At 48.3% G+C, this 22,880-nt stretch overlaps 1 protein-coding gene and 1 long non-coding RNA gene across 2 annotated transcripts; one reads left to right on the forward strand and one right to left on the reverse strand.

Moving 5' to 3' along the window:
• Positions 1–6,215: 6,215 nt before the first annotated feature.
• On the reverse strand, positions 6,216–16,233 carry REELD1 (reeler domain containing 1). Its single transcript, XM_033001716.2, has 7 exons — positions 16,037–16,233; positions 14,319–14,650; positions 13,228–13,450; positions 11,473–11,630; positions 10,450–10,750; positions 9,752–9,815; positions 6,216–7,133 (listed from the first exon to the last, which is right to left on the reverse strand). Exons 2-7 carry the CDS (start codon positions 14,536–14,538, stop codon positions 6,552–6,554), a joined length of 1,548 nt encoding a protein of 515 aa, XP_032857607.2. The 5' UTR covers positions 14,539–14,650; positions 16,037–16,233; the 3' UTR covers positions 6,216–6,551.
• A 1,074-nt stretch (positions 16,234–17,307) lies between these two features.
• LOC116963846 lies at positions 17,308–22,673 on the forward strand. The gene is made up of 3 exons (XR_004408417.2): positions 17,308–17,548; positions 17,923–18,026; positions 19,002–22,673. It is a non-coding gene; the product is annotated as an uncharacterized LOC116963846 (long non-coding RNA).
• Positions 22,674–22,880: the final 207 nt, after the last annotated feature.

The raw sequence follows: 22,880 nt of genomic DNA on the forward strand, positions 1-22,880 counted from the left end.
GCGAGTCAGGGGAACAGAATAAAAGCGCTGCAGTCTGTGGAGCCTGACTTTTGTCATGTTCCTGATCAGGTAACACGTATTTGTGATGCGTAACACTCATGTGTAACCTCTCTGATTATACAGAGCATAAAGAGCTGAATACAGCTATACTATCACATATCAATGTTCCTAAATAATCTCATTTAAAGTATCTATTGAGACGTTGGTTAAAAACCAAGAAAAGTCAAACGTTGCTGGTACCTGATTTTTTGAAGACTTTTAGAGAGCTTTTTTTTTTTTTTAAGGTGCATGTTACCTGTAGAAAAACCGTTCTCTATAATAGGATGTATATTAAACCATTATATTCTATAATTTAATATTTTACATATATTTAAGCATGTATTTTGCTTGCCTAGCTCTTTAGCAGAGTTTGCTGTTGAAAGTAATCATCCCGTTTGTATTTTTATCTTGGGCATATACATAAATACGCTCTAGTGTAATGCAAGCAGCAGTTTCTTATGTTTAAAAAATAAATTTAGTGAGAAATTTCAGGATTTTTCAGTACCAGTGAAAATAAAACTTCACTCTGTTAAGGTGGCATAGCGGTATTCTTTGAATAGCTGCTGCTTCGAATGTGCTTGACATTTTTTTCAGAAGGCCCAATTTAGGAGTTTATTGTCTTAGCAACAAAATGTTTGCTCTGAACAATCCCAGAAGCACAATACATTAGCAGAAGGAAAAGAGTATTTATAGCCAGTAATTCAGCTGTTATAAATGATGACTGTGAAGAAAGAGAAAAGGGTTCCTTTTTAAAACATGCTGCCAGATTCTGGTTTCAGTGATGCTGAGTAAGATAAGTAATGTTCTTTTGATTAACAGTCAAGCGTTGGAGTGGTTTTTGTTTAAAGAAGACTTTATTAAGTTTTCTTTTTTCTCAAATTCATCTTTTTTGTTGTTTTGAACAGTCTTCTATCTGAAGAAAACTCGCAATGACTTCTTAGCCTACATTAAATTTCCACTGACAAACAGATAAGAATTATTAATTTGCTCCAGAAAGAACTAATAGACTTTGCCAAATAAATCATGCCGATCACCAAGTGTGCTATTCATCTTTTCTGCACATTATTGCTCTAAAATCATACTTGTCCTTTGAAAAATCAAAAGTCAAGTCAGTCCTTTGACTTGAAGTGAAAAACTTGGGCTGATGGTTGTCTTGGGCCTTACTTTTGTTGTTTGTTTGCAGTTCAGAAAGCAACAGAGCACTGGTGAGTGTGGATTCTTCGCTTCTAGGAATCTATTAAATGGCTCCTTCAACACGTCTGCGCCCTTCGCTTTACTGGGGATTTTGCAAGTCGACCGCAGCTGGAGACTGTACGTAACTGGTGCATAATGAATAAACGGCTCGGCTCCTTCCCTGCCCCAAAACGGGCTGCAGTAAGTTCTCAGAAAGTGCCCAGCGCAGTTGGGCTTCTTCCCTTCGCCTCTGTCAGGGCGTGTCCAGCGCCAGCCCCTCACCTCCCGCCGGGCCTCAGCGGTTCCCGCCCCACCCCTCCCCACTCCGCGCTTCTTCCCCACCCACGTCCACGGGGTTCGCTGGGCACGCCGAGGCGGGGCCGTGCCCTCAGAAGATGGCGGCGCCCGGGCTGAGGGGAGGCGGGGGGAGGGCGGGAAGCGGGGCTGGCGCGGCCGCCATCGCCGGGGCGAGGCTGCCCCCTGGCGGCGGCGCGGGGGCGAGCGGCGGGGCCAAAAAAAAATGGGGCGAAATTGGGAATGTGGGGCCTCACGGCGTCCCCCTCCCCAGCGGGCCCTTTCCCTGCGTGGGGCTGGAGCGGCGGCGAACTCGTCGGACGCGTGGTGTCTGCGCCGCGTTAGGCACTGGGAACTACTGGTGACGCTTTGCTGGGCTGGGTTAAATATCTTTCCACTTTGGGCTGTGCGTTTGCATAATAGAGATCAGCAAGTCACGTCTTCTGCCTCCATCCCAGAGGCCTGACGTCCTTGGTACCTGGCCGTCGCTTCCTAATGCACACTCTAACGCACGCTGATATACAGCGAGTCTGATCTTTGACTCGCCTTTGAAATAGCGACACATTTTCCCAACAACAAATTATGCTTTGACATTAGAAGGTGGCAATCTGTAATGGATATTGCAATCTGAAGATTCAAAGAGACTATCCGTGATCTTTGTCCTCAGCCGAGTAAGCTGGAGCCTCTCTTCCCTCCTACACATTATTTGATTGTGGTACATAACCTTGGGATGTACTAATAATCATTAGTCAGAGCTGATATATCCTTTATGAGCCTGCCCTGCTCAGGAAGGCAGACGTTCTCTAGAACAGCAGTAAATCAGCAAAACATGCACTTAAATATACAGTAAAATGTGGTTTGAGGCACGATCCTTCATATATCATAGAACAAAATGCTTTATTGAGTCGCACAGGCGCTAATGAGGAAAGAAGGCTGCTGCGACGAGATCTGCGAAGGGGAAACAATTTGGTGGGGGTGGGGGTGAGCCGGGAGAGATCCCTGAGCGGCTCATGGTCCAAGGGCAGCAAATAAACAGCTGTCTTTCTGCAACTGGATGTTGCAGGAGTCCTTAAGAGCACCTCCTCATCTTTTTACAGGCACTTCTCACTGCTACTTAAATCTGAGTGGATAAGTAACACATGCATCTGCAGCTCCCCCAGGGAGAGCTGGCAGAAGCAGGGGCAAACCCTCAAGAGTGAAGGAGAGGATGAATCTTCACCCCTCAAAAAGACACCCAGGTGTCATCTCCCCGTGCTCGGTTTGCTGGGGCACGCGCTGAATGTTTTACTTTCCAGGTTCCTGGCGTTGCTGCTTTGCTTCCCTTGGTTTGTGTGATCTTAAGCAGTTGCAAAACTGTGCCAGAAGGGCTGGCCAAGCCACCCAGCCAGCTCTCCGTAATGCCTGGGGCCTCATCCTGCACTGCTCTGGGGAGAGCACTGCCTCTGCTGAGAGCCTGAGCTCGCGCATCGCTGCTGACGCTGAGGGCTGCTCCCACAGGGCCCTGTGGCTTCCCCTGCTAATCTTGTCACCCATTTTAGAGCTGACCAAATCAATGCACGTTTGGCTTTTTTTCTTACTAGTGACAGTTCAACCAAAGCAGGAAATGTCTGTGATGACTTAACCAAGATTTGGGCCAACTGCGTCGCTTAATGCAACCCCTCCACATTACGTTTAGTGCCACTAATGTATCAGAGGGCTGCCATCCTCTGCTAACTGCAGTTGGGGTGGGCATCTTTAATCGAGCAGATGCAGCACTGCAGGAGACATCTTCTCTGAAGCAGAGGGGGAACAGACTTATGGAAGGGCTTGATAATGGGCAAAACCAAAGTGATTTCAGATACCATGGAAAAGTAGTAAGAATAGGCAACAGTGTTATACGCGCAAAGTGCAGGACTGATAGTTTAGGGGCAGTGGTTTATATTTTTTTGGAGCAGAGGGAAAGCAGGAATCATGGTGACATGAGACAGGAAAATGAATATGCAAGTAAAGGCGTGATGAACCAGCACATATGTATGCAAGTTAATTATTTCTAATTTTTTTTTTTTCAATTAGTATAGTTCAAGCATCATAATGGCATCAGAGGATTTAAGCCATAGGAGTTTTCACTGCCAAAACTGCGTTTGATGCCTGTTTGGCTGGTGGGGAGACAGGCTCAGGATTAGAGCTGACTGTGAACTGCTTTCCACACCTTTGGTCAGTAAGTGTGACCCAAAGCCCTGTCCCTTTGCTGAGGGATGGCAGCCTAACGTAGGCCACAGACGGCTGCAGGCTGACCCGCACTGGAGGAACTGAGTCCCCCCTGTTCCATCAGAACCTCTGTGCCCAACACAGCCATGGAAAACAAGGGAAGTCTTTCACTCGTCCCTCCAGTAAATGTTAGAATGGTTCATGCCTTTCTTCTCCTAATTCTGTCATTCTTTTCTCCTAAATTTGTTCCAGACATGAGCACAGATGAATTTTCATAAAAAACAAGTAACTTAAGAATGGGAATGTTTGAATGGTTTGCCTTTTAATAAATTAATCCGTGCCCATGTTTTTAACAGCCTTAAAAAGAGATGAAACCTCCATCCCTCTTGTCGTGGCAACTACAATAAACGAAACATGATTCAGAAGTCAAGAAAAAAAAAAAAAAACAGAAGCACTTTAGGTCTCAGCCAGGTCTGCAAAGTAGCAAAATTCATTACTAATTCAAAGGAGCTGTGTCCCTCAGAGCTCACCATTACTGGTTTTACTACTAATAATACTGGAGCTGCATAAATTTAACAGAAGGCAGAGCTTGGCAGAAGGCAGAGTGGTGGTGGAGTGCTGCTATCCTAATCAAACATCTCCATGAGGTCTTCGCTTGCTCCGGTCAGCCTGGCAAGAAGCAATTCTGGGTCACGAGGAAAGAGCTGAGGGGAGAAAGGTTACAGTTTTATAGCTATAGCAGTATGGTAACATTAAACCTAGAGAGATTGTGGAAGAGGCCATAGGTATTTGTAATTTATTCATAAACAGCTATGCCATCATAAGAGCTTTTTAAAATAATATGTGATAGTTCTTTAAATATTTAGGATTTTGTTGACCTATTTTCTCAGTTAATTAGGATTTTTTTGGCTGCATTATCAATTACTTGAATGCAGTCTGCTTTTGTCGCCATGGAGTTCAGCTACACTGGGTTACAGAAACGTGATTTCTTTCTAAGCCACGTGACACGGGAGAGGGAAGCCATTGTAAGTGTCTAGGCTTGGACTTAAAAACCTGTAGACTTCCTAGTAGGTAGTGCTTAAGCTCAACTTATTGAACATAAACCATTCACCCAGCATCCTTTTGAGTCCTAAACCAAATGTCTTTTTGATTACAGCACTACCTTTGGTTTCTCTGCAGTAAAAGGGCCATGGTGCAGCCACCCTTCTCTTCAAAGTGCAATGGTTAAGACCATCAAGCTCATCTCTGCAAGCAGCATTTGTGAGTACACTTCTTTTCTTACTCATTTATTTCGCCGAAGTCTTACTAGGCCTAGAAGTTAACTCGACGGAAATTTGGCCACGTGTGTAGTGCAAAGCATCACAGCACTAATCACACTGCAGTGGTCAGAAACCAGATCTTTCTGAATGCTGATAGAAGGCTCTGTTAGCAAAAGATGCACAATGTTCGTCACACTGCAGGGGTTTGAATGGGAGAACTCGTCATGTCCCACCTGTCTCCTCAGTGGGTCAATGGCAAGGTAAGGGAGGATGTGAGAGCAGAGCTTTGACTGACTACCAAGCACGAAGATGGCCAGCTAGTTGGAGATGGTCACAGGGCCCTCCTGAGAGAGGGGGAAATTGTCACCAGGAAGGATGTGTGAGCCATCAGGGTCTTGTCATGATCAGCTTAGCTCAGGGGTGATCGCTGCCGGCTGCCAGATAAGCTGCAGCGCCAAAGTTTAAGTCTGTCCCCCGTTATACAGCTTGGGGACCATTTGAGCCCTTCCACCTCAGAAGAGGACACCAGAAGGGGTGATTCCTGCTCTCTGAAAGGCTGTAAAATGTACGTCTCGAGAGGATCATTATCAGGCCTATTTCTGGCTCTCTCAAAGCTGCAGTAAAATAAACCTTTACCCTTGCTGTCGTCACCTCTCCTTCTTAGAAGGTGTCAAGGATCTTCATGTTTTCCAAGGGCTGTTTTAGTGGCCTCCTGCAGAAAACCACATGGTCAGAGAGAAGTTTGCACAAACTCGGAGTAGAAGGGTGCTGTTAACTTTCCACGCAGCCCTTGCTGGAGATCTCCAGAGTGACCTGGGAAGGGTACTTCTCAGTGCGTGTTTCTGCACAGAGTGTTACTGAGTTGACTTGAAGTAAAAGACTAAGTAAATGCTGGCTGTCAGGCTTCAACAAGCTTCCTCATCAGGTGCAAATGGACAGGAAAGGTTTTCTTCCATTTGCACCTGATGAGGAGACATGTTTCTCCCTCAAAAGCTGGTGTCCGCCACTCTGTGTTTTGTTCCCATAGATTAATTCAGTGTTCTTTGAATCAATGTTCTCCACTAATGAGTTACTGCTTTTTATTTTCAGATTGAAATTTAAAATCTACCGGCAAATATTTTGTCATCCGAGGCATACCAAGTGCACAGAATCGAACCTGTAAGCTCCTAAGTGAGAAAGGTTGGATTTATACCAGGGTTTTCTAGTTCCTAGAAAGAAATATAGCACTAGAAGGTTTTGCTGGGATTAAACAGGAGACAATACTACAGTGCAGAGGAAGAATTTCTATTTTTGGTTACACCCTTAAGGCAACAGAGGAAGCGTATGGCATGGCTGCAGTGACAGCTAATGAGCAGATATACAATATTAATTGCAGTAAGCGTAACACACACTGAATGATCTATCAACTTCTATTTTCTTAGCAGCTGTAGCTTCGAAACTTTCGACTAACGCCTCTGAACTGGCCGCTTCGAGTGTGTCAGCCTGTATGGCGGCACACAGAGGCACTCCAGCACTGCTTCCTATCACCTGTGCTCTGCAGTCCGGGCTACTTGCACCTACGCCGGCTGCCGTAGCGCTGCTTTCGGCGTCGCAGACGTTTCAGATGATGGTTGTCTTCCTCCCGCCCCTCGAGGGGCTGACCCAGTTGTACTCGGCTTGCACCAGCACGAAGCTGTTCTCCCGGATCTTTCGGAAGTGCATCGCCTCCCCGTTCTCTCTGAGGGTGAGGACGTCGGTGCCCGGCTGGCTGAAGGAGACCTCCGTCCGCTTGTGGCAATGCCGGGCACCGGCGCCGCGCACGGCGGCTGCCAGCGCCAGGCCCAGGGTGGCGGAGCACACCAGGAGGACCCCGAGTTGGGCTGCCAGGAGGCGGGTCCCTCTGCCAGGGTCTTCCCCCTTCCCAGGAACAGCGGATTCGGGAGCCGCTCTGGTCACCCACGGCAGGGTGTTCCCACCCGCCGCCTCCTCCTCGCCCCCGGCGCCTGCCTCCTCTGCCTGCGGTGCCGGCTTTCCTTCTGCCGTTTGCCTCGAAGCGGATGACAAATTGCCGGGAGCGTCGGCGTCGCCGGACCAGGCGGTTGTCGCAGCGGCGTCACCCAGGTGGGTGTGCACGTGCGGGGCAGGAGGAGACGCTGTCGCACGCGGGGAGGCTTTCGAGAAGGCCCTGCTCTTGGTAACGGCCTTCGAAAGCAAAAGCGCGACGAGATGCGCGGTGAGGGAAGAGAAATGCGGCCAATTAGGTTCTCGCTACCTGCATCACGGTACAGTTCAGCTCTATTTCTGGCGCCCCTGGCCTTGGAATAACCCTGCTCCATCCCCTGGTTACTCGGGAGCTTTTAGAAAATGAGGCAGATTCAACCCTGCTCCATCTGTATCAGAATTGTCGTGGGAGGGAGAAGGTGCTGGGAGTTGGTGCCAGCGGGGCAAGGCAGAGCAGGTCAAAGGGGGAGAGGCAAAGGGCACAGGTGGAGAGGAAGGTCCCTGCTTTGCCTAAGGAAAGGTCTGCAACCCCTGTTGTGGTGGTGGTGGTGGCAGTGGCGTGTTTCACAGGCACCGTTATCACCAGAATAAAAGCCCCACTTTATAAACAGTTCCCACCTTGAGTGACTCCAGGGTCATGCTGGAAGGACAGGCGTGATCTTCCTGGCCAAGCTTCATCTTTAGGGTCACACTGGGCCCACTGGGATTCAGTGTCACCCTTCTGAGACTGCAAATCAAACCGTGGAGTGGAGGGACCCAGGAGACTCAGGGCAGCCGTGGTTTTGGGGCAGTCACATACAGCCTGTGAACTCTCCCCAAAGCCCGCCTTGCTTTCTCAGTCTGCACAGGCCAGTTTGAAACCTGCTGCCTCTCAGTGTTGCTTAACCACCCATTTTAGTGGGAGTGATTCTTGAGTGTTCCTGTTCCTAGGGGCTCTGCCCGGTGCCGCACACCTTATTTTATCCGTCACAAAATGACAGCCACTCCATGCCAGTTCTGCAGCCCAGGCTTTGCTGGAGATATCATCCAAGACTAACTGTGAAACAATCATACAATTTAGGAGGCCCCCAATGAATTTTTCCACTCCCACTGTGCACCTGGATCCCCATCCAAAACCTGCAAAATGTACTGGAGTTTTTGCTTTGGCTCCACTGAGATTTGTATCTGGCCCTCGGTAGCTGGCACCTCTCCAGCCTGTCCAGCTCAGCAGGCTTTTTCACACATCCATTAATTACACCAGAAAAACTCTCACCCTCTACTATTGTTAGCAATTTCTAAAGCTTGCTGCGAAGACAGTGTGACAGGAGCACAAAGCTGAAGTAGGAGCCCTGGCAAGCTGTGAAGCAAAGTAGGGGAGAGTCAGAGCATCCTTTGTGGAAGGGAGGGTTTGTGAAGGTGCTAGTAAAATACAGTAGTAAATACAAGAGGTCCAGTGGCTGAACTGCAAACTGTAAAGTAGCTGGCTGGCAAAGTTAGGGTTGCATGTGTATGGACCACTTGCTCTCAAAACGCAAACATCATAATGCAGGGATATACTGCAGGATTTGGGACTTTAGGATAGAAAATGGAATTGTCTCAGAAGTCCTTGCCCTCTCTCACCTCATTTGTCCTTTCTTTTTGTACGTCTACTCACCTTTCTTGCCTAATTTCTCAACATTTTTATTTCGTTATGCTCTTTTGGTTTTGCTTTGTGCAATACTCTTCCTTTGGTTACCATCTTCTGTCATTTGTCCACTTCTCTCCACGGCTACAACAGGTGCTCATGTTACACATATCTCATATACTTGTTCTCTGTCTTCTGCTCCTTCCTGTATATTTCTGCCTCATTCTCTGCTGTATGTCCCCTTCCTCTTTTATTTTCTGTGAGATTACTTCTCTTACTCCTATGTCATCCTGCAACCCAGATCTAGTTCTTTATTTTCCTTGTATTTTTCTTCTCCACATCCCCTGCATATTGGACTTCCCCTACTAACTTCATGCCCCGTGTCTCTAGGCCATCCCTGCTTTCCAGCTTCTCCACTAGTTCCCATCTGAGTGTCCTCTCTGCTCTGCAGCCCTGGTATTCTCCAGTTTTTCTCCCTCCTCTTGCTCTCCTTTTCTTTTCCTACCTAATTCCTCGCATGCCCTTTCCAGCTCCCCCATCTCCTTCCATACGTGCAGCCACCCCGCTCCCCCAAGGCTGCAACCCTGGGCTTCCTCTCCTGAGGCCACCCCTTCCCAAAAGGTGCTCCCACCCGCTCATCCCATCTGCCAGGTCTCACTCTCCCAGCTGTCTTGGGTGGGTGCACCCCTCGCTTGTGCCTAACTCCACCATCACCACCACCCCTGCCTTTCTGGTCCATCCCCCCGGGCTGACCCTGCCCTCAGAGAGGACAGGGCTTCCTTGACTGTCCCCACAGAAGATGGAGTGTTTGACCTCTGACGAATCGTCATGGGTGGTACCTATCTGGCACCTCTGGAAAGGAACATCTCAGCTTTCCATGGGAATAAAACACATGTTTCCAGCCCAGTAACATCCCGTAGCCTGTAGTCATGTCTACATATGGAAAAGTTGGTTTAGATTGTTTTCGCAGCAGGACTCATAAAATTCCAGGCAGCAGGCTCAACAGGGAAACAAAAAAAAAAAAAAGGTATAAAACCCAATTGCTAGTTAAAGTAAAAAAACTAAAACTCTTGTAACAGTCTCAGTGTAGCTTTAGTCACTTGTGAGACCTACGTAGGCTGCTTGGTGCTGTGATGAAGTAGAGAGGTTTTATCCTCATCTTCTCTTAGACCCTTCTGTCTTTGGAGAAGACCTCCTCCCCGTCCCCACTGCTTACCTGCTGGTCTTCCTTACACGCTGAACACGAGTGTGGGGTGGCAGCGCTGGCAGTGCCTCCCGCTCTAAGGTATGGGCAGAGGAAAGGCAGGGTCAGTAAGTGAGACCTGTCGCGGTGGCTCGCGCGGGGCTCCCTGGGCTCTGCACCGCCAGAGCTGTATTTTTAATAACATCTGATCATTTATTCCTATCCCCATCATTTTCACCCACAGTATGAAATGTCGCATGAAAGCTCATGCGGCCCAAACCCCCTGAGACATCTGAGCAGATATCCTCAAACCCAGATTTCATAATTGCTTTGAATCCTTTCTTCCTTTCCCCTGCAGATGGAGAAATAGGTCTGCCGAGTTCACCGTTTCACTGAATATTTGCATGCGCTTTTAGAAAAATACCATAGCAGTCAATAGTTTAAAATCACATTTTTCAGTCACCTGGCCAGTCCTCCGCTTGGTTGAGCAGTGCAGGGTCAGGCTTTTAAGGGTTTTGGATTTTTTCCCTGTCACTGTCTGTCACGTACCATCTCCAAAGGATTATTTCTCAAAATTTCAGCAAGCAAACACCCTCTCGCTTCCCCCCACACACCCCCCACCAGCCGCAGACACCTTCCTACACAGACCCTTGCTCGCCCATAGGGAAACTAGTACTGTTTTCCTTCCCCGGGAGGGCTGGAGAAATAACTCTTCCCGCCGTGTAGTTTACCCATCGAAGGTGCTGTAGCTGGAGGCATCTTCCCAGGAGAGGAGACCTCGCAAGGCGTCCGTCATGCTGGGGTCTGGGGTGGGGAGGGGAGGCTCCAGCCCCCGGCCGCTGGACCCGCCGCTCCCGCCGGCCGTAGCGCGTGAAGGCCGGGCCGGCTGCTTTGGCTCGGCAACGGGAGGGGCGTCTGTCCCAGCCCCCAGACCTGGCTCCGGTGCCGGCGTTGCTGTGATGCCGGTGGGGCTGGCAGGCGGCAGGGGGCTGTGCGGCGGGGAGCCCGGGGCAGCCGTGGGAAAGGTGGGACCTTGTCCAGCACGGAGACAAAACAAGAAGCAGAGAGTGAGGAGCAGAAGTCTGTTGTCTTTGGTTTGCTTGTTTCGAATCCTACTTGGTGCTAACTTTTGCCAGGAAGTATCGTAAGAGTGACTTTCTTTATTTTTCACGTCACTTAATTTTAAGTGGGAACCCAGGTGGAGAGTAAAGCAGCAAAACCTGCTGCCTAAATTGTGGTCAAGTAAAATAATTAAAACTCACTCTTGGTGCCGTGCCAAAAATGCTGAGACACACATCTAATTTGGGTATAAGTAAATTCTTGGAGCGTTTTACTGACCAGAGGCCACATAAATACAACTAAACACGTACCTGAAGGGCAATAGTCACATTTAGGGACAAATGTGTTCCTTTATTTAGATAGCATTGCTAATTGCACTTGCTTGTCTTCAGGAGCTGAGATATTAGGTAAAGTATGTCGTATTTTAGGGTTTGCATTGAAATTGTAAGATCTGTCCACCCTGTTTATCTTTCTGGTACCCTCCTTGGAACTGGCTCCGTCACCTCGAATGCTGACCCATGCCCTCACTTCAAGGAGTTCGCCACAGCCACCACTGACCTCCCCGACGGCCACAGGAGTTAAACTGCTCCCTCCAGCTTGTTGGGGTCACTTGTGTTCAACGTTTGCCGGAATAAGCTGTAAAACTACTCTCCGGGAAGCGGTCGGTAAGAAACCCATACCTTTGCTCGCCGTACCTGGGGGGTGTGGGCCAGCTGGTCCCTGCGAGGGCGCGGGGGTTACGGCGTCGGGCTTCTTGCTGCTGCCAGCAAGCGTTTTGTTTTGCCCTCGCTGAGCCACGATAGCAGATTCTATCTTTGTCCAGTAAACGAAGTATGACTGGACTACGGAGATGCTGTTGAAACATAATTAGGCAAGAATTTACTGGCTCTATAGCCTTTACAAAACATCCAGCTGTTTTAATCTATCCAGGACTGGTTTAATCCAAACAGAGAAGCGGTGCAAAAGTATTTTAAAGGATTAGCCCCTCACACATTTTATATTACAAATCCAAGATACCAGGTCCCATAAGAAAGATGAGGGGTGAAGAATCATAATTAAGATCAGCCAAAAAAAAAAAGTGTGGGAACTTAAATATATTTAAAAAAAGCGCTATTATATTCTCTGTGTTGATAGAAGTACATTTGGAAAACTTGGACTAGCTCTGCTTATAATCTTCCGTAGGCAGGGAAACAACAGTGGTATTTACTAATTAAAACAAGTCAATATAACTTGTACAAACAGCAGAATAGGTACGAAAGAAAAAAGTCTCTCTTCTCAGCCCTCTGATATTTGAGTCTGCCTAACCCTCTGCTTTTTGTCAGGTGCCAGAACTGTATTGGCCAGCCTTTAACTGCTCACCCAGAGACTCTTATTTAAGCTGGAGATTTTGGGAGAATTTCAGCTCAGATTGTTCAGCTGCTTCTGAGAATTAGCTAAGGGGAAACCAACCCAGGTTTTTCTGTGCCAGATGACTCCTACGAGACATTTTTAAGCCTAACAAGGAGTTTTGCTAGAGGCTGTGGTAGGGAGAAAAGGAAGAGGCTATCAGAAATCAGCTTGGAGGGCCAAAATCCAAAGGGTAAAGGAAACATCAGAGCAGGTGGCCAGGAATAGGTGTTGTTGCGTTTGGGTCAGGTTTATTCAGTTGCTTGAGTTTTATGTGTTTTTAATAGTATTTCCCAACCTAAAACAACAGGCAAAAATTCAAAATGCCAAGCAGCAATATTTCTGTTTCAGTGAATCTCTGTTGAATCACAATGAGATACACAAGCCACGGCACTCACCGGGACGCTTATGTTTTGCGGAGCAGCCAAGGATCTGGCCAAGCAGCTTCTAAGTGATTTTGTAAAGTCAAAACACAACAATTTAATCTCTTCCAAAATGAAAAGTCACTGTGCTTCCTCTAAGACAGCCAGTTAGAAGATGCTTAATTTCATTCCAAATCAGTTTGGCACTTTGGTGCAAAACAGAGATGTCAGGTTTTGACCCAGTGCTCACTCTCTCTTCCTACTGTGAATAACTGTTTACATTTAACTTATTTTAAAACCACTAATTTTAAATTAATTTTTTTTTTTGAAAGAAGTGATATACAAGATTATCCTATAGGCAGGAAAGTTCTATGGGCTATGTTATTCAGAAAGATAGGCAACATGGTCACAGTTCTCTCCTTATGCCTTAATATTTCTATTCCCTAAGTGCTTGGGCTGTCATCTTCCAATGTATTTATTCTGAGAAAATAGTGACCATGTAAATAAAAAGCAGCACTACCCAGCAGATATAAATGGTGATTTATGTACCAGCTGGAATGCTGTTGCAGCATTTGATAAGTATTTAGCTATATGGGGTTCAAGATTCATAAACCACTGTGCTGGACAAGTACGATGGAAAAATAAAGCCAGGCCTTTAACTGGGCAGACACAAATTCTGGTTAGGAACCAGCACGGTCTTACAAAAACTTGATGTCTCCAATGGGTTGGGCTGGTGCTTTCCATACGAAGGACAGGTTTCTCTTCAGTGACTTGTCTGAGTGGGTGACGGTGTCACCATCTTCAAAACAAGTCAGAAGTTTGGAACCAGGAGGGATAAAGACGAATGTGCCAGCAACTTCGTCATTAGACACTTTGCGAGCTTGAAGCAAAAAGCCCATAAAATCCCGGGTGCTCCTCACTGTCACTGCAAGACAAAACAGGGGACATGAAAGGATTTGTCTCGTTGTCATGGGGTGAATTGTTTGCAATGGAGTTTCCAGTGGTAGCACTGAAACAAAAGAAAACCCTGTGCAACAGCAACAAAAACATCTTACTGTCTTTGTCCTCACGGTTTGTCTTGGATGCACTGGGTGCAGGAGGCCAGGCTTTAGCTTTGCGGCACGTGATTGCACACAAAGTTTGCTCAAGTCTTTTTTTACCCCTTTGATTATAAGCTGCCAGCCACTTTGCATTAGGCAGCATGCAGCCATTTTTAAGAGAGGAGGTTTGGGCAGCGCCCTGTATGTATGCAAAAGCTTGTGTGCTGCCCTCGGAGGGGTTTTATTTTGCATGGGGATGAGCAGGCAAGCGGCCAGGCTGGGGAGAGGTGCCACTCAGCTCTGTCTGCATCTGCCTCAGGAGCAGCAATGCTGGGGACAGGGCGTCCTGCCCCACCGCACCGAAGAGTCAGGCGAGTCACCCGGAGCCCTTGGCGCAGTGCAGAGGAGCAGGGGAGGCGACTTTACCCCCTGGAGGCGCGTGTGATGAGGTCTGGCATAGTTGAGACACAGCTGAGATCAATGAATCCCGACCAAAGCATCCAAACCCTCCGGCAAACAGTTGATCTGCAACATGGTGAAAACCTGGAGTTGGCCATCACCTGAGAAACCTTAAGCCAAGTGCTGCAAACAGAATCCTTCTGAAAATACGTTCATTTCCTCGTGACGAGAGAGGTGACGTAGCTCACTCGGCACAGTTACCCCTCTTCCCAGCCCTCACAACGATTAACACCGGCTGCCTGAAATTAGTCATCGTGTATTTTTCAGGGGGAGGAATGAGCAGCCGTCCCTTACCTGGCACCCTGTCGCCTGGGACATAGAAGGACACGTTGGTGTGGACGGTAACGTAGTTGTTGCTGGGGCTGTGGAGCTGCGCTCTCAGGTGCCTGGGCACCATGTCAGCGCAGGCGGAGAGGCTCGCGCCGTGCGAGAAGGCAGCCGCGCAGGAGACCAAGCAGAGGGTTGTGCACGCCCAGCCGACGACGGCGGTGGGGGCTCTCCTGCTCTCCTCCATCCCACGGCGGAGCGCGACGGGCAGGCTCACTTCCACGCTGCGGCTTCCGCAGCCTGCGAGCCCGTCTGGTGCCTCGGAATGAGCTGAGCTCCCGAGCCGCCCTTCCCACAGCCTTTAAACGAAGGAGAAGAAATGATCTCTGGGGTGCACGGAGCCACTCGGGTGACCCACATCATTTCACATTTTGAAGTAAACTGTTGAGGCTGGGGCAGGGTGGGCACCGCAAGAAGAGGCGTTTCTTGCGAAGTTGCCCGTGGAGGGAGCATTCAAGTGGATTTTCTCTAAAATGTCTTGCGGCATTTAGGGGGGCAGCCGCGCTCAGCACCTTCCACCACTCCCAGCCCAAACGTACAGCCTGCTCAACTGAGGAAACATCTACCCGTAGACCTGCAGAGGTGCCGCCAGGCCCCATCCCTCGCGGGGCCGGTGCCCAGCACCGTGCCTCTCCCTGCCCGCCGGCGCGGCGCCGTGTCCCCGCAGGGACAGCGTGTGGCCGCCACTCGCACCCTTTCGCAGCCCACGCGTCACAGCTCGGAGTCGTGGCGCTGCTTGCGACCATCGGACCCATCCCCAGCTGCCCAGAAGCATTTCTGCTTGTCCTTCTGGGCCAGGGCTTGCTGTTGCTGACGAGGAGGCAGCGACGCTGTCCTTGAAGTCAGTGATGGAAGGCTGAGATAAACGGGCAGCTGTTTTGGCTAATGCCAAGATTTCTCCTTATTCTCCAATTTTTAATCCAAGCAAGTATATTTTCTTGACACGGCTGACATTTGATATTTGGTATGCTCTGACTTTAGTACCGCTCAGCTTTGGTGGCTGGCAGAAAACACATTTCCAGATTAGCTGGAGTACTGTGTTATTTTTCAGAATGCACTTTTGAAAGTGAAGGTGAAAAACAAGCACACAGTATTTAGCGGAATGGATATTGTAAGGCAGGTAGTCCTGCTTTTAATGTAGCACTTTCTAAGGTCTTCTTTTCAACACAGCTTTTCCTGGCTTAGCTTTCATTATGCTTAGTCAATAAGTAGATGTAAATAAATCAGAGGAAGCCAGAGGCTGAGGAGGTCTAGCTTACACCTCCGTCTCTAGCACTTCTGCATCCTGCCAGCTGACTGACAAACCACCACTGCCCATGAAGCAGTTCATGCCCAGCCTGAAGCAGGGAGCAGACGGATGCAGCTTAACCTTCCACAGCCGAACATCGTGCCACTCCAACCACTTAAGCGCCAGAAAATGTTTGGGGGGGGGGGGGGGGGGTCACAGGAGCCTTCGCTAATCATCCCAGCCCCTGCAGGACCAGCGGCAGGATGCCTCCTCCTCGTGGAGTCAGCCTCCCCTCCAGGCTCACCTAAACCTCCCTTGCTGGGTATGATTTCTCTCCGGAGCTCCTCCAAGTGCCCCCGAGCAGCACGTCCCCTCCTGCGCTTCCCGGGCTGTGCTGCCATTCCCCACCCGTGCCCCTCGGCGCTCAGGCCGTGCTCCCCAGGCCGCCCTCGCTTACCTCGGGATGCGTATGCCGCCGGGCTCGCTGCCACCGCTGCCCTCCCAGCCCGCCGGAGACCCATCCTTTCAGAGACCTTCTTCCCTTTCTCCTCTAATGGGAAGCGCAGCAGCTGTTACTGCTAATGCCCACCACCTACGGCAGCTCTCCACCAGTGCCCAAATCCTGCCTTAATCATATTAGTTTTCCTCTTCACATCCCACCCACTTTTTTTTTTTTTTTTTTTTTTTCTCCTTTTTAAATCTCCAAGCTTCTTCAATGAAAACAAAGGCAGCCTAGTGGAGCGGGGAGGGGGTGGCAGCAGCAAGCCGTGGGGTTTGTGTGGGACACCCTGGGGCTCCTTTGCAGAGGCGCAGGAGGATCAGACTCTTGCTTGCTTCGTTACCCTCCCCACACCCCCCCAGCTTCCATGCTGAAACTTTGCAAAGCCAAAGCCACGTCAGCGCCTTCTAGTCCCTGACCCCCAAACAGTGTGCCCGTGTCTCTCACACTTAGGTGAGAGTTATTTTGGCAGTAAAAGCAGCGTTTTGCTAGAAAGGCTGGGAAGGTGCATTCCATGCACCAGCCCTGCCAGGAGGAGCCGTCAACACCCCCCAAACCCACCAGAGCCGGCACAGGGCACTAAATGTCTGGGGGGTGTGACTGTCCCCCGGCACACGAGCTGCATTTAAGTGCAGGCTCTCACCTCTGCTCCTTGACAGAGCTATGCTGCAGCCGTGCCGGTGCCCGGTCGTGGAGCCGATCCTGTCCCTGAGCTTCCCAGCTCCTCCTCGGACCCTCCTCGTCGCTGCAGACTGCTCCGGTGATCGGGACTCTCGGCCAACGCAGGCCACTGGCCCCAGGCTCGCCCCACTGCCAGCCAGCAGCTCCTTGCTCACAACGGATGGGGAGTATGGTCTAATGTCTCATCATTGTTAGAGCTGCTATCAGGAGATGTTGAACAAACTGCTGGCAGCTTTCTGGCCCGAGTAGGGGTAGAGGAATGGAGTAACAACCCCACTGGCTGGCTGATTTAATTTTCTTCAGCCAGCAGACCCTTAAGAGGGACCATCAGATGTCTCAGGGCCACCGGGGTGGAGGTGGCCCCATGGTGCAGGAAGGCTGTTGAAGATGGAGAGGCAAAAAGAGTGCTTGGTGCCCTTCAGTCCTCCTCCTCCTCGGACATGTGTGTCTGATGGCTGAATGAGTTCATGCTGGTGCTTAGGCCACTCCCTGCCTAACACCACAAAGCTCTGTCCTGTCCCATGACTAAAGGAGATACACCAACACGTAGGTGACATTACCGTGTTTTCTTTCTGCAGCTCCAGTGGTGCCTGTATTTGACCTTGCTTGGGGTCTGACCAGTGTGGGAGTCTGTCTGGAGCAGGCACCGTGGTGACCTCTGCCCGGGGTGCCCTCAAAAACTGGAAGCAGGCTTGCTAACACCCCACTTATCAGCACTGTTCCCATCAGACTGCCCTGCTCTACAGCCTGTCCTTCAGAAGTGAAACGAGATGCTGGGCTGGTGCTGAGGTAGTGTCACTGTCAGCCCAGCTCTCATCTGTTTAACTGGTTTGAAAGTATGGGAACTGGTAGTGCTGGGCTCTCAGCAGCCTGCTCTCCTCTGCATTTGAAAGAGGCTTTATAGTCACTGAATTTCAAGATGTAATGCAAGTCTTACAGCCTTTCTTTCCTTCTGTCAGTGGCAGCAGAGGGTAGTTTGGGGGAAGGCAGAAGAGTACATTAGTGCTTCTGTTCCAATTTGTAACTACCCATACTTTACATACAAAAGAAAGTACCTTTATGCCATATTAATGACTAATCCTTTCCTGAAACCAGCTGGTCTCTTAAGGATTTTCCTTACTAACTTATTTCTCAGCTAAACTATCTCTTGCTTATAATTCCAGCGTAACAAAGCAGCAGCTCCAGGCCTCTGACAATCTACAGGGGAAACACCAAACATGTCGCAGCCGTTCTGGCACAGTGGCCAGATCTGAAAACAGTATTCCAGGTAAGTGTAGGTTTTTGCATCACAGCATGGTGTTACAGCATTGCACGGTCTTCTTCAGCTGCCGCCGCGCATCGGGCACACGTTTTCATTATACCAGCTCCAGTGAGGACCATTTCTCCATTGGCTTCCACCTGAAAAAGGCGGGGAAAGCAGCAGAACGCAGACCCTGAAGCAGCGGCATGGGGTGCTCCCTGGAGCTCTGTGCAAAGTTATGGGGAGAAGGGAAGAGAGCTTCAAACAAAGGAGACGCAGCCCCAGGCCGCCTGTGGGCTGGGCTGAAGGGCAGCCTGACGCAGAGCTCAGCCTCACCGCCTGCGCTCAGGCAGAGGAACTCGGTGGCTTCAAAGCCGCGCTCAACCCAAATGTCACAACCACCTCCTCCTCAGAGATGGGGAAAAGCCTGTCGCAGTCATTACCAGGACACAGGCACCTACCAGCAGTCTCGAACTGCACGTTTGAATGCCAAGTGACAGGCAGATGTTTCCAATAAGAAATACTGCCCTCTCCGTAGCCTCTGGTTGCATCACCCACGAGGACAGCATTGCCTCAGCCTTCTCTGGCCAGAGCTGTGACCTGCTGGAGTCACTCGAGCTCAGCCAGGCTCTGCGTATCGCTCTGAATACCGGGGCCCAGACAGACACGAGAAAACCACGTGGCACTGCTGTCAGCAGAGAGAGGTTTGCCTTTTTCCTATCATAAATTTCTTTGTTACTAGGAAGCTGGCAAGGAGAACAACTTACACTCTGCCTATCGTTTTCTCAGCAGCATTTGCATAGTGGGTTTCTAGAAGAAAAAACCCACAGTTGGGATTTTAAATTAGCAGTAAGGAAAACGCTGTACGCTCTGTAATGGCCTGATAATTAAGATAGACTATAAACCATATAGCTTGAAATTTCACCAATATAATGCACAGAAAGATGACAAACCAAATGGCATCCCAGGCTCTTTGATGCAGAAACTTTCTCCTTCTTGCAGATCGCTTCTACATCTCCACATCATCAGGGCACAGCAGATGTGGAGCAGATGCAGTGGAGATCAGTATGTAATATGGGCATGGACGCAAGCAACCCAGAGTTGGCGCTCAAGAGCAAGCTGGTCACTTCACTGAGAGGTTGAGAAATGCTTTGCTACTGCCAGCTTGTAAGGGTTATAACGAGTTAGAAGTCCTTCCCTGTCAGCTCGCAGCCACCTGAGTCCTGTGAACAAAATTGAGGGGTGTTAGAGAAGAGTGGGCAGGTTGATGAAGTAGAGAGCTTGAAGGTGGCAACAGTTAGTTGAGTCCAGATGACAAGGAACTGATCGTTAAACCAACAAAGCTGGCAGCACCATCTTATTTAAGGCTATTTCAGGTCATCTTTAAAACAAAGAGCAGTGGCCAGCTGCAAAAAGAACTGTTGAAAAGTCACAGTAGGAGAGCAGAAGAAACCCATGGTAGTCCCGCAGGAAGAATGGAGAATAATGCCTACAAACTGGCATCTCGGGGTCGACCTGTGCATGGCTGTGGCTCTGTGTCTGGAGAGACCGGGGAAGAGGGGATGTTTCTCTGATGTCTAGTTAGGTGGAAGGTTGGCAGAAGTATTGGCAGGTCCTTCAATTTCTATCCAGTTAGTTATTCTTGCTATTCCTCTCACACTTACTGAAGTGTGACAGTGGCTTCAGATGCTGCTGCTGGGAATGAACTGACACATACATATGCATGCAACGTATAACATGAGCCTCCTTCCTCTACAAATTCAGCCTAAAAAAAACCCCAAACAACCCTTTATTTATTTGATAACTACTGCAACCTGGGCAGCTGTTCCTCAGTAGAGGAGGGGGGTTGAGGAGAAAGAGAGAGAGATGGTGCAGGGCTCTTTCTGGAATTCAGTAAGAAAGGCCCAGTAACAAAAAGCGTAATGACTGCTTTAATAAGACAGAATAAGATGAGGAATACCAACAGCAAGTAAATGTTCCATCCCTTCAGATGCTGGGCACCCTCATATTCATGTAGCATAGGCCAGAGCCCAGATGGATTTTCCCACGGTGTGCTGTGCAAAGCAGATGCAACCCCGTCCACGGAGAGCAGCTCTCCCTTTTCATCACTTGAGCTAATTTTATCGATTCCTTACAAGAAAACAACACTCCTCCTAAAGGATGTTCTCATGAGAACTTGTTAGATAAAGGCACGGCCAGGCAGGTGGTGCAATCGCGGCCTGAAGCTGCTGTGTGGATCACTGACTCTTGGACGCTCAAGGGTCCCTCGGGCAGGATCAGTAGAGCAGCTGAGGGAAAGCCTCCTCCCGTCTGATTTCTCAGCCTCGGAGAACTGCTTGGCACAGGAACTTGAGACTTTGAAACTGCTGGCTCCACGGTGAAGTGCTTTCAAAACTGACACAGGGCTGGAGCCGGCCACGGGCATGGGTTGGCATTGCTTTGGTACCACCAGTCAAACATTTGAAGGCCGTTGACTTTGCAAACACTTTCAAGCTGTGAACAATGTAGCCAAAACCTGCAGCTGTGGGGCACAGGTTTCTTCAGAGTTGGGTAAGAGCCTTAGGACTTAACGAGCAAGTCAGACCCAGGAGGGCTCTGGGTAGCTGTTTTGTCATTGTAACATCGTGAAAAAGATGGAAGGAACTCAAACCAGTAATGTTCAGTGTGGTTTGCATTCGATTCCCTCTGAACTGGGAACCAGGTGTCAACAAGTTGTAAAGTGTAAAGCAAAACTTTCCGAGCATGCTCTGCTCCCTTTATATAGGGGCACTCCAGGGCACTGCAGGCTTCAGTAGTAACCGGCTTCTGGCTGCCTCGCCACATGGTGAGTACTCACCTCCAACCTCGGATTTGCTCCCTCTGGTTTCCACAGGATGCCCTGTGCTGCAGCTCCTGGCCAGGCTTTTAAGGAGATGTGGCTTAGTTTGGTTTTTCAAGTGCAAGAAACTTATACTGGGTGTGGGGATGTAGCTAATCCAGAGTTAGTGTTCTTCCTACAGTCTGTCTGCGAACTGAGTGTGTGGAAGGGGGCAGGGTAGTGGCTGAATTGCCTAGGTTTCATGATCTCGGCCCGTAAAAGCACTATGTATGTGAATGCAGCTTTAGTCTTTGAAATTCAACTCAGTTTTGTTTGTTAGTTTTGGTTTATTCAATTTTGGGTGCATTCTTCTAAGATAAGCGATGGACAAGCACTTGTAAGTTGCTCAAGGAATGTTTCATTGTCAGTCCTGATCTAGATGAGCTTGATCCCCAAGTAAAACCATTTTATACATGCCTACTGGGGCAAGAGCATTAGGATATGGTAAATGAGGTAACATGAAGGACATAAGCATTAGTATCTAATACAGCCTTTTGTGTGTGAAGATACATTGTGTTTGTAAGAGTGTATTTGTATCTCCTGATGGGATAGAGTCCTTATAAATTAGGTTGAGTAATCTTTAAGCATCAAGGGTTTGTGAAATACACCATTCTACTTTGCCATTTACATACGTGTATAATGGGAAGCCTCAACTTAAAACTTTGGATAGTGTTCCGTGTGCTGTTCTGAAAGCTGTCTGGCCAGTGCCTGATTTACTCACAACTGGTATGTTGTCCTACAGAATATAGCTAAGTCAAAGCAAAATCTAAAAGAGAAGTAAAATAAATCCAAGATGAATGTTTTACCCAACTCGGAACAGACTACATCCAAGCATTGGACTGCCTAATTGTAGTTGAGCTTAAATGTTCGCTTGATTTAAACATAGGGGCTGTAAATTAAATTGAGGAAAAAATCTTGTAAAATGTACATAAAGGTCAGTGATTGTGGGAATTAAATACTTTATTTCTTTAGCTGCTTTTGAAATTTGAATATGAATTACAACAGCTCATCTTTAATGCAAATTTCCCTGTCTACCTCACGTATTAAGTAGTGACTTCATGATCTGGAATACATTAGAAAAACCCTCAGCATGTAAACTACACAGTATTTTCTAAATTCAGAGTTTGGCATGTGATTAGGCCATCTGAAGTAGCAGACCACAACTGAAAAATGTTCTATAACTAGACTTGCAGAAACAGAACTGCAGTTAAAAGTTAGCCATGTAAACTCTTGAGTAAATCAAAGTCTGTGTAAAATGTGTTGCTATAGGTGAGCAGGTGGAGGAGGGGAGAAGGATGGAGAAGGAAGAGGGGAAAAAAAGTAACCCCACATTAAAATGAAAAAAAACCAATCCAGACAGAGCCCAGAAATGAAAGCACACAATAACCAGCCATCTGCATATAGAGGTCAAAACAAATGAGAAACTGCATGCTCCATTTGGAGGTACATCTTCCTTCTTTTAAAAAAAGTCACTTACAGAAGAGCAAGTTGGTGATTTGTATCCTGGACCCTTCTCAACCCTTATCATAAAATGATAAATTATTGAATCATATTATAAAGTAGCATCTCTCTTTCTGTGTTCTGTAGTGGCTTCTGAAGTGTTTAATGTGAAAAGGTGAACTACTGGTTGCAAAATAATTTAGAATTATTCTTTGATCTTAAAAAAAAAAAAAAAATTTACAACCCACATTCTCTTCCCGGGATAACTGAAATGTTACTATTCCTAACTTATATCTTTGTCCTGAGGAACAAGAAAACACTCAGAGTATCTGGATGTTGTGCAGTAACACTAAGACTAAGAAATATCTGAAAGCTCAGGTTTTGTTTTTCTTGGCTGACTGCATGTAAAAGAGGAAAAGGTATTTTATAACTCAGTATAAGTATCAGTATGAGCTGGATTTACTTGCTGGGCTTTGATTATCTGGGAGCATTTGTACAAAACAGTAAACAAATAAGTTCTGACTCCATTGCCTGCACAGAGGTTCCCTCTCCCTAATGCATACCTCATACTATAAGCTTAACGT

Source organism: Tyto alba, unplaced genomic scaffold, assembly GCF_018691265.1.
Source record: "Tyto alba isolate M040663 unplaced genomic scaffold, T.alba_DEE_v4.0 Super-Scaffold_23, whole genome shotgun sequence".
NCBI classification, from domain to species: domain Eukaryota; kingdom Metazoa; phylum Chordata; class Aves; order Strigiformes; family Tytonidae; genus Tyto; species Tyto alba.

Excerpts from the sequence above, each read along its gene's own strand:
- REELD1 (XM_033001716.2), bottom strand. The coding sequence starts at position 14,538 with ATGGAGGAGAGCAGGAGAGCCCCCACCGCCGTCGTCGGCTGGGCGTGC. Across the intron at positions 13,451-14,318 it reads CCCAGGCGACAGGGTGCCAG|TGACAGTGAGGAGCACCCGG; the intron begins GTAAGGGACGGC and ends TTTGTCTTGCAG. Across the intron at positions 7,134-9,751 it reads CGTGTAAGGAAGACCAGCAG|GCCGTTACCAAGAGCAGGGC; the intron begins GTAAGCAGTGGG and ends TTGCTTTCGAAG.